General features: G+C 38.3%; 1 protein-coding gene across 3 annotated transcripts in view; it reads right to left on the bottom strand.

Moving 5' to 3' along the window:
* Positions 1-3,346: 3,346 nt before the first annotated feature.
* Positions 3,347-11,725, bottom strand: part of TMEM65 (transmembrane protein 65) — a 29,613-nt gene continuing 21,234 nt past the window's right edge. For all 3 annotated transcript variants that reach the window (XM_054058826.1, XM_054058827.1, XM_054058828.1), the window contains 5 exons: positions 10,734-10,801; positions 9,387-9,441; positions 8,204-8,246; positions 7,008-7,113; positions 3,347-5,444 (listed from right to left, as the gene is read on the bottom strand). In XM_054058826.1, coding sequence (XP_053914801.1) covers positions 5,349-5,444; positions 7,008-7,113; positions 8,204-8,246; positions 9,387-9,441; positions 10,734-10,801 — 368 coding nt within the window. In that variant the 3' untranslated portion in view covers positions 3,347-5,348. The remainder of the gene's footprint in view (positions 5,445-7,007; positions 7,114-8,203; positions 8,247-9,386; positions 9,442-10,733; positions 10,802-11,725) is intronic.

The following is an 11,725-nucleotide window of genomic DNA, read 5'->3' as shown; positions in this document are numbered from 1 at the left end:
AAACAACGAATGCTTTTGTGTTTACAAGTCATGAAGGGGTAGACTGTATTCTGCTCTGTAACAGCACAGGCCAAGGCTTTCTGTTTACTTCATGTGAAAATACAACCACATTTATCACGCTGAAACATTCATAATTTCCAAACTCTTCACAATTAACGCAGGGAAACCATCAGATAGACAGGAGCCTAATCATGCCCTACTTCTGCATCATTTTGTGACTGTAGCAATGATATGGAAACAGATTGGCACTTGTTACCCATCTCACATCCAAATCTGCTGGGGGCAGGTTCTACACCACCAAGATGTGCAATAAGCCTCTGTTCTGGCCCTTTACCTTTCATGAAGTTGATAACAAACAACTAGAACCTTAAATGTGTGATAATCAAATAGCGTCACTAACTACCATACTCAGGGAAGCACAGAAATCAGTAAGACAGAATCACAGATTAGTTTGTGTTGGAAAGGAACTTAAAGATCATCTTGTTCCAACACCCCTGCCATAGTCAAGGGCATTCCACTAAATCAGGCTGCCCAAGGCCCCACTCTACCTGGCCTTGAACACCTCCAAGGATGGGGGTACAGACAGCAATGTCATCCCAAAGGCTGTTGTGACTCACCTTCATAGCCATCTACGTGGCTCATGAATATAACCAGCGTTAGGTCATACAGGTAGGTAGGTCAAATCTTTAATCCAGTGCACATATTTCTTTCTTTTAGTCTGATGCATTTACCACCATAAAGGTGCCACATACAGGGAAACACCTTACTTTGCTGCACTTCACGTGTCAGTGTCTTACGCATTACCCATGCACATACAATATGGTACAAGTCAGAGACAAGAAAATCACATCACTGCGGGAGACTATTCTAATGACCACTGCATAGCAAAGAACAGAAAGAGCAGTTCAGGAGACTGTAGTAGCATTCAATGCTGCATCAAGACAGTTGCTTAGATACTTACAGACTACTAAAGTGAAAACTGTATAACCGCAAGTGTTTCCTGCTGGTTTTCTTCATGCTGCTGCAAGAGGCCTTATGTTGGCATCACCTACTTACAGGAAATATACAACATCAGGACTCCACGCTCCCTGTTGCTACCCAAGGTAACTTTTCTGAATTATATACCTGAGGCTCAAAGACTGCCCTGCTGAAATCCTAGTGACCACAGCCACTTGGGGGAGGCGAGGGGGAAGCTCACAGGTATGCCTAGAAGGTGGAGTTTGCTTTGATTGGAGGAGGAATTATTCCAAAACAAACCAAAATCCTTCTGCACTCACCTTGACCAGCTTTTAAATTCCAAGTTTTCCCAGCCTCCCACCCCTCACTTGGAAGCAACACTCTGGATGCCAAGGGTCCTGAACACTTGACACAAGGGTAGAAACCTTAATAAACGTTAAACAAGGACTTCAAAATAGGAGCTTTAATTTGTGTTATGAGAGCATTAACTGCAACCTGCAGTAGCTCTTTTCTTTTTAGGTTAAAAAGAATTCCAGAGGCAAAAGACTCTTGGAGGAGAATAATAATTTCAATACTTTATTAAGGTCTTTAGTTCATATACTGTCTCTCTGTCAGCTTGTCAGTAGGCCATGTAAAACCCTGGACAAAGAAGAGGGACACACGTTGGCTAGAAGTGTGACAAACTCTCTGAACAACATTAGTGATGTCCTAGTACACAATGCAATCATAACGGAGTAAAATAACAGCCAACCTATAAAGGCTGTCAAAATCAGATGAGAGCTCTCTGCCAGTACAGACGTGTTTTATTCACAGCACTTCTTCATGCACAGACATCTGCAAAAGGGACTGACCAAGGAGTGAAAAAAAGCGAAAACCTCCAAAGTCCAGGAAAGTTCAAAAGGGCTTAATTTGCATACAAAAACTCAGTTAATTCCAGAAGTTCCAGGGCAGGTGGACTTCTGTTTATTAACCACAAACACCACCAGTTTACCACACAAACTTTTTAATTGTTTAAATCACTCTCTTCCAACCATGAAGAGACACAGCGGTACCTCCTATGACAGTAACAAAGGACCACCTGCTTATAACTTAAATAATAAATTCCTGTTTTGTTAATTGAGGCTGAATACCCACAGGATATTATTAACATTTCCCCTCCAGCATCTGGTCTGATAAAGAAACACAGAACAGCTTTGCTGTAGTACAAAAGTTTACAGAAAGTTTGACAATTTAATTAAAGACCATACAAAATATGTTGCCTGAATTCAGATAATTTATGTAAAAGTACATGAATGAGAAAATATTGGCCAGAAGATTTGGGTAACCATATTATCAGATGCATGTTCTTTGTCTCTAGAGATAGCATACAGTCAAAAACATTTATATTTTAAGTTACAATAAAAGACAGCGTTTTAAAATAAGCACAATTTCAGGTCTACCAGCCCTTTAACGTGCAAAATTCCTGTTAATACAGAACAAACCAATACAATAAAAAAAAAAAATGGAGCAATACCCAAGTTTCTAAATAAGCCTGAAGAAATTATTTGTTTGTTTTATGGATGAGGGAGAAGGCAACTGAAAACAAAGAGGAGTGTTTTGTTAGTGCTCTGTCTTATCAGTAAAGTGTTTTAAAAAGCATGATCAGAATATTAGGGATCACTTTCATCCGTATACCTGAGAAAAAAAGACACATTTCTTGTGAGGACACAGGGTACAGATCAGGCACAGATCTTCTACTGCACATGAAGCAGTACCACATCCGTGCATGAGTGGATCCTGCAGGCAAAGCAAGCTACCTTTACTGTACTCAGGCTGGCAGCTTGGCCCCGACAAGCACTTTCTCCCAGCTTCCAGCAGATTCATTATTCCTCTCAAATCACGAGTTATTTCTTCACATTTGTCAAATACAAACTCCTGGAGTCACCTTCTTGATTATGATATCAGTCAACAACCAGAAAATGCCAAGATTTCTTACCATGTGTCACTTGCCCTCCACGTTTTAGGGGTCAATTAAATAGTTTAACAAGACAACACATGATTAATTTCTTTGAAGATATTTTAGTTCATTAATTCTCAATAAAAGCATTGGTTGCAGTACAATAGTTTGACATACAGCAACAAAACAGACTCAATTTACATGCAAACACTATTTAACAATAGTACAGTCTCTCCTATTGCCATTATAAAATGAAATTAACTATGACAGCTGACACAGCCTTCTGACTGATTGTTCTTGTGAGCCCTAAAAAAAGTGATGAAAACGGTGCTCCAGTTGGTAGAACAGAGGTTTGAACACTACTGGAAGAGTCCAATGAAGATGCCAGTATTGTAATGGCAAACAGCGTAGGAAATGCTGTAGAAACAGCTACAAAAAAAAAAAAGCTACGTGAAACTGTTTTAATGTGTACTTCAGTTTAAAAAAAGAACAGGTAGGAAATACTTGCAACTTTGTATAGAAACATACCAGAAATAAAAAATAAATGCAGGAGAAGAAAAGTTGGGAGTTTAAGGCAAGACAAATGTCTGGATGACAAAAAGAAAGATTATCAGCAGCAATCTCTTGGAGAAAAGTGCACGATTTTCTAGCAGAATTGTTTTTTGTGGATGTTTTTGTGTAGCTGGAGGCTTTCTGTTGTTTGGTTGTTGTTGTTTGTGTAACTTTTTTTTTTAATAAAAGCTTCCAACTTCAAAAATGCAAGCCAAAACACCTCTGCATTTGTGTTCTCTTCTCGCCTAGCTAAGATTTCTTTCAGCTTACAGTTTGGTCCAGGTTCTCACGCATGTACATACAGTACATGCTACTAGGACTACTCACTGCAAGTTTTTCAAGTCTGCTTTTCAAAAACAGGCAGAACACTGTCACCTTCATTAATGGCTGATGTCAAAGTTTCAGTACTGCTGTTAAAGGGCCTCTAGAAATGAGAACAGAGAAGTCAGATTTATGACCAAGAAATAAGCAATGAACTCTGTAAAACACACACAGGATGCAATAAGACTTTTCCTATAGCAAATAAAGTCATTAGGGGATGCAATTTTTTTTAAAAAACATTTCCTTCTACGTTTCAGAAGTGCTAACAAAGTGCCCTGGCTGTGCCTCTCTTTTTAGTGTTTTTTCCAACTGTTATGCAAACAGGTAAGAAACCACCTTCTCTAACCAATTATCCATTTAGCATTTTGCTTTCAGCAAGTCAGATCCCGAGATATGAATATTTGACAGTTGTAATCAATTTATTCATGAACATATAAAAAAAAGCACAGTTACATGTGACTGCACTGTCAGATCAATAATACACCAAGTAAGACCGCAAAAACAAAAAGCAAAAAAGGAAAAAGGCCTCAGGTCTCCATTTTTTGTCGTTTGGGTTTTTTTTCTTAATTGTCTCACAGCAAGAAAAAAAAAAAAGGCAGCAAAGGCTTAATCTTAAATACAAAGTTATAATCTGCATATCAGGTCCTCTAATCCAGACTGATGACAGACTATGTTTCAACTGAACCACCCATTATTACCAGCTTGCAATGCAAGAACTCTTTCATATCCTGAACTGCTTCCCAGCCTCATCCACTCAATCAACTACTCGCACTTATTTTAAGCACAATAAAAAAAGTTGTTTGTGGTTTTGAAACAGCTGGTCTGAATTCTTTAATATCACACTCAAAATTCAGGAAGAGAAATCTAAGGGTATCTCAACTCAATTCTCAAAATACTGTTTACAAAGGAGATAAAAAGGCATGAAAATGGAAGCACAGAAGGCTTTAAAACACCACTAAAAAACCCTGACTCGGTAAAGAGCTTACACTGGAAACACCTTGTCAGAGCTTTAAAATTATCAGCTAGAAAACAATTCAGAGACACCTAGTCAGAATTGTGAAAAAATGCAAAACTAGACTGTCGGAGACCACTGAAATTGCTAATGTAAAGGCAGTGCAAAATCACGGCTGGTGAGGGGGAACTAGTCATCTTGCAAAGTGAGAGATTCCAAATCACTCATTGCTGATCTCAATAATCTGCATTGAAGGACCTGATGAACAGCAGTGAAATTTTTGTCATGCAATTACCAACTGTAACTCAAGAGTCATACTATCATCCATGATGGATTATTAAAGTAATAATTCATTAGAGAATAAGGTCAAATGGTAAAGTGGTAAACATCAGTTGCCATAAGTGAAAACACTTCAAAAATTTACAATTAAATAAAACGTTAGATGATATCTTATAAAAAGAAGTACTGAACACAAAGCCACAATAAATTAGTGTTTCCATAAAACGACATGCTGAAGGTTTTGTTCCCAAGTCTATACATTTTTTACTGTCTGTTAATTCCTAAATATTGACAGCATAATTGAATAATTGAGGTACAGTAGTTTACATTTGTATACGTCTTGTAAAAAGGTTATTTTTTTTCTTCCAGTTTTTCTTCCTCATCGCCAAAGAACAACAAAGGAAACATTCCTAAAAGGCAGCCAACGGTCACTCCAATAGCTTTACCCTGGAGAAAGGGGGGAAAAAATTAAGTTTCTCACTGCTCAGTCTAAAATTACTTATTTGCTGTTTAGTACCAACACAATCAGGAAATCAGATCTTCTGTTCTAGCTTTTGGTTGGGAGTCACTTTTTTCTTAGCATGCAGACTAAAACCACAATCTATGATAGAGAAACAGACATGACAAGGTTAGAAACAGCGTGTGCTGTGATAAAGGACAATTCTGAATAAAGAGGAGAGGAATGACCCATGAAGAGCTAAACAGGTGGTAAGGGAGGAGACAGATTCAAAGGATTAGTAAGATGGCCAAGAAGACAGCGAAGGCAGAAAAAAAAAATCCCAAACACAAACCACATCTTAGGTGCAAATATAGAGGTATCTGCTTGCATCTGATAATGCATATTATCATCAAGATCAAGAACAAGGAACTCCTTGGAAATACGACAATTTGCAAAGGCACAAGGTGAAGACAGAAAAAAAAAGATTGGAAAACATTTCACAGTTGACCTAGATGGAGAGGAAAAGGAGAGTTCAGCATGAAAGGAAAGAAATAAGGCAGGCAACATCCAAACCACATCAGCAGCTGTTGGTGGGTAGTGGTGAGAAATTTGAGAAAGCAGGTAAAACCAAAAAATGCTAGCATACAGGCTATGAGGCTTAGAAGTCTTTCCACAGCAAAGTGCTGTGAATGAATTGCAGTGCAATGACATGCTTCTGCCACAGACTCTGCTTCCACTGAGAAGACTCTTGCACTGCACACATGAGAGGGCAGCTCACTGTCCACGCCAATTAGTCCCCACTCAACACTTTGATCTATCACTGCTAAAAGCAGTCTTTTTTCCCCTAACTTTTCCTTGGCAACTATTATTTCTCCTCCCTTCAGACTGCAAAGATATATTTCCCTGTGAAGGTTTCCTCTGGCAAAATGGAAGAAATACTTGTCTCTTTACTCCATTTCTTATTGTCTGCTTCTTTAATCAAAATGAACTAATGCTTTCACTGCTCAAGTGAGGCTGCTTCAAATTTTTAAATTTTAATTAAGTAATCACCCTGAAAATGAATCTGCAAGATGAGTGTCCCGTAACTATCAACCAGGCACCGAATATTACTCGAATGCTAAGTTTACCCAGGGGAAAGCAAATTCCATAGCTAAACTAATTATAGAATATTAGAATTGAATACATACTAGCACAGGTATATGAAATGCAAGCACTTGACAAAGAATGCATACGTATAAACTACTGAGGGGTCACAACTTTCAAAAACTATCTTATCACAGTAGCCAGAGCTAAATCCAAGTACCTGCATAACATACATGAAGTCACTGCAGAGACTACCCATGTTACTACTCACTTGTGGCTTGTTGCATACAAAAAAACCAGGCAAACCCAAGACAATCCAGTCTCATGATGCTCCCTGACAAAGGCTTGCAACTAAACCTTCCAGAAAATGTACAAAATGCTAGTGGTCGTTAAGCATTTCATGATAAAAGTGACAAAAAGAATTTATCACTTATTAGTTTAAACAAAAAAAGCTCCATGCAAACAGTGCCTACCTATAGGATACTCACCAAGTGTGCACTGAGACGCGTTTGCCACATATCAGCTTGTTTGGGTGTCAGATCAGGGATCGACAGACCCAGCCGTGAAGCTAAAGCTTCTACATAACCTGCAAGCCTGGAAGAACAAGAAAACAAGAACAAATAATTTTGGATCTGACAGTATCTTCTAGTGAGGATTTTGAGATATTTGAAAAATTGAACTTAAAAAGCTTTTTTCTTCAAGGCCAGGTTGGATGGGGTTTTAGGCAACCTGACCTAGTGTAAAGCGTCCCTGCCCACGACAGGGGTGTTGGGATTAGGTGTTCTTTAAGACCCTTTCCAATCCAAATCATTCTATGATTCCATGATTCCTTCATCATACTGATAAAGCCAGAGAGGTAAATATGGGGAAGTTTTCACACTTCAGATGGTCACATTTTGCAATGCAAGTTAACTTATTTCCTCACTGATTTAATACACAAAATCACCCAGGAAAACTTTATGGAGTAAGACAACTAGTGTGAATGTTACGTATTTTTGCAGAGCTTGTAAGTAACCTTTACTGGAGGAAAGGTTACACACACAGAGTAGCAATAAGCCTGATGGGAGGGAAAGTGGAAAAAAGAGGCATAACAGACATCTTTACTTCCAGTAATTATTCAGAATTTCCTCTAAAAGTCAGCTCCACCTGTTTACATCAGAAATAGGTATGCCTAGAGCTGAAGACATTTCAGATATCTGTTTTATCTGAGGAGAAGGAAATGTCTTCAGATATAAGCACAACAACTTCAGGAGGTATATTAGGTATGTTCTACTACAGCAATATATTTTATGAAAAAAAATTTTCCATTTCGTATTTTAACGGATGCACTTTTTTATAGTGCTGCTACTACTGCCTTAAAAACAAGCATTTCCTACAGACTACACCAAATCAGGTTAAATGCCAATCCCAATTCATCATTTAAAATATGTAATACTGTAATAGCATGAGAGTTATTCTATTTCAGAACTATGGCATTGCAGTTCTAGCCTCAACAGGAACCACCTGACGTTCCAACTTTCTCTTAGCAAGGACAGAACACATTTCCACAGTTATGGAGTTCTCTGAAACAAAAGTCAAGAGCTAGGAAAAAATAAAGCAACTTCAGCAGTTTATATGTTTCAGTTCAGTTTGCAAAAGAGGGGGAAAAAAAGTACATGTATTCTTAATACAAGATCAGACATACCCCAGTCCAGCTAAATCTGAAACAAGGTTTCCCAAAGCTGCAGCTGGAGGGAGGAAAAGGGAAGGAAAGGGGAAAAGGCAAAGTATTATTTTTATTACAAATAAAACAAACCAGCCCCCAGCCCCACCCTGTCAGTGAACCTTATCACTCTTCTCAGTATTAGATTTCTTCTATTTTTTCTTCTGACCTTACTACAGTTTAGAACAACAGCGGCAGACTAACAATAATGGGAAGTACAACTATTTTTCTCAACTTAGATGAGGAAAACTTGACAAATACAAAAAGACTGACACCTGGACATCAATTAACTCCGATTTGAAAAGCCGTTACATTCAGCCACGCGCAGTTGCCAGTTCCACACAAGTAATGCTAAACACCAAGCAACGCCTTCCAATGCCTAAGGAGGCACAGAAACACTGGAAACAGAAGGAGCTGTTACTCATGTATGCAGCTTTGATAAACGTTTCAACAACATTCCCGTGAACTGTGTCAGTCTGGGAATAAATACTTCACATATCATTGAATAAAGTCACTTGCTGGTGACTGTTCTGCATCGCAACGGAGGGCTGCGTATTTCCAAATAACTTGTTCTGCTCTATACATCTTCACTTAAGCTGTGTGCTTTCAAGCAATCCTACATCTGCAGCTGGTGGATCCATGAGCAGTTTTTTGCCCTCTGACATTGAAGAGGCACTAAAACTCTTGAGCGAAGTTTATCCATTTTGGCACAGTGCAGGAGCAGGGTGTCTGCTCTGCCAGCCCACACAGAGGCAGAGAAGCCACCAAAAATACCAGCCAACTCAGTAAAAGGACACCAAACACTGATCTTCACATGGCACCACAGGCAAACAGCAACTTGCAATTACATATATACACATACAGAAATAACAGACCCTAGGGAATTTAGAGCAGTTCCATTACAGAAATGCAAATACTTTTCCAAGTGAGTCAGGATTTGAACTTTGAGATTAAAACTGAAAACAAGTATTTCAAAAGCTATATGAACTGAAATTCCATTTCTGCAAATGAAATAAGTCCTGGCTTCAACCATAAGTTGTTTCTTTACCAGGAAAGGCAGTTGGAAGAGCAATCAAGAGCCATTTCCAGCCCTGTGGCCCACTTTCAGCTTGAAATATGTATAAACTAATAAGGCATATGCTTATATTAGATTTTAATTACTTGCCTGCCATCGTTGAAATTCCTAGGACAACCCCAATTGACAATTCTATTTGAGTTCCCTGAAAAATAAGAGTTTTCTCATTATTTAAGGGATTTGGCGTTAAAACAGATGATATTAATTCAACTGGCAAAAGTATTGCTTACTGCTTGTTACGTTAAAATTGAAAGGATAAATGAACATTACTTCTACTAGATCTGAAAAGTTCCTACCCTCCTGGCACATGTATTTCTCCCCAGAACAAGAGTCTACTTCTGATATTCTTTTAATATTTCATATTGTTTCATAAAGGCCACCTAAGGGGCAAAACCATAGTCTCCATCTCTGCATACCATCTTCCTCTCTGTAATTCTCAGCTGCATATACAGCTCTGAATGCAAACTTCTACAAATGCTGAGCAAATAAAATGCAATATTGTAGGTCCTTACTTTTTCAGCTGAAGAAACAAAATCACACTGAACTACATGATGAAACATCAGTGTGTGGCCCAAGGAGGAGAAACAACAGGCATGAATCAAAAAACAGGGCATGCTGCAGTTATAAGAAAATGGTTTCCTCTGTGAGGACAGCTGAGAATTGGAACAGGTTGTCCAGTGAGATCGTGTAGTCTCTGCCCTTGAAGCTTTTCAAGAACCACAGGATAAAATCATCAACAACTTGGCCTGACCTGACAGCTGACCCTGCTTTGAGCAGGGGTTAGAGAACCCAAGAAGGCCCTGAGCAGGAGCAAGACTAGAGACCTGGTGGGTCCTGCAGTCTGTTCCTATCTCAATTATATCATGATTAACATCACACTGTCAATGATAATCCTACGTGAGAAACATTATCTATGGCCTTTATCCACCTTCCTGTTAAACTAGCCCATTTCATTTTCCAAATGAACAGGAAAATTATCTTCAGTCTTACTCAGAAATGCCAAGCTTCACCAGTAAAAATCAGCATCAGCACTAACAGAGCCTGCATCACTCAGAACAAAAGAATCCATCAATAATAACAACCCTGAAGACCTATTCATCAACACATTACAATCACATTATCATCAGTCAATACAAAAAAATGTATTTACTACACGAGCATAAGCACGTCTTGAAGCATACATCGGGGGGAAGCAAGCCTCTTCCTGATTCCATGAAATTAATTACAATACCAGCCTTCAGAAGGAAAAACACTCCTCTGCATTCTACAAAAAGTGAATAGAACATAGACATTTTCTTTAAAAAAGAAAAATTAAAATAGAAATTAGTGAGTAGATACGGAGGTAACTGAGTCTTCCTGAAGCTCTCATTTATTCATTTACTACTTGAAAAATACAAATCATGCTGACTTAATCAAGGAATGAAATAACGAACTTACCGCAGCGATCATGATTGCGTTATCCAAAAATCCAAACCCTACAAAAGGTAATGCATTGTGGAAGAACACTAAAAGAAATGAGTAACAAAGATAAAATAAGTATTTATAAGAGAGTTCATAGGAACAACTGAAGCATCAGTCTAATACTGCCTTTAAGAGAAACAAAGGCAACATACATGAAACCCCTTCTCTACAAGTCTATTAGCAAACTTTGTTTCCACCAGGTTTGTTAAAACTCTTTGCTATACCTAAGCCTCAGGAACTTACTCTTTGCAAATACTTATACAATTCTGGATGGAAGCCACTTAGGTGCCTAAAATATTTAAAACTACACCAACTTTGATACTACTTACAGTCCTTCCACCAATGTTACAGCATCACTGCTGTAACACTGATTGACTCACTGTCTCACCAAATTCCCTGCATTTTTCTCTTCCTCAAAATAACACCCTTTTCTCTCTAAGCACCTCTCTACTCCTGTGCAAGAGCTCCATCTTCTTCACACGTTCCTAAAAATCCATATTTTAGGAGCATTGGAGGGCAACTCCTATCACCTCAGCTAAATCTGCAAATGCTAACGTGGTTTTCACCAGCATTACAAGGTGTTAATTATCTCAGTAGCAAACCTAAACTTTTGAATCTTTATTTTGTTTTGGCACTACGATGAAGGAAAGCTAAACTTGAAGCTCAATACATTAAGAAAGCAAGTTCAACCTTTCATTTGATGCATTTTTTCTGTTCATTCCTGAAACTTCAAGTAAATTCTATTTAAAAGTATTTTCCATTGTCCTACTCCATTTTCTCTCAAGTTTTATAACAGCCTGAAAGCTTCTGATGGAGAGTGAATTTGCACAGCATTGCCTCCAGCTAAGTCTCAAGGTGCAAGCATCCTAAGACAAAATACAGTTCAGAGGACAGACAACATGACTAAAACAAAGCTTAGAAAATTAGATCTTTTCACTTTAACAATTACAATGCACCAGCAATTATGG

Source organism: Cuculus canorus, chromosome 2 (assembly GCF_017976375.1).
Source record: "Cuculus canorus isolate bCucCan1 chromosome 2, bCucCan1.pri, whole genome shotgun sequence".
NCBI classification, from domain to species: Eukaryota; Metazoa; Chordata; class Aves; order Cuculiformes; family Cuculidae; genus Cuculus; species Cuculus canorus.
This window is presented reverse-complemented; position numbering and strand designations above follow the sequence as displayed.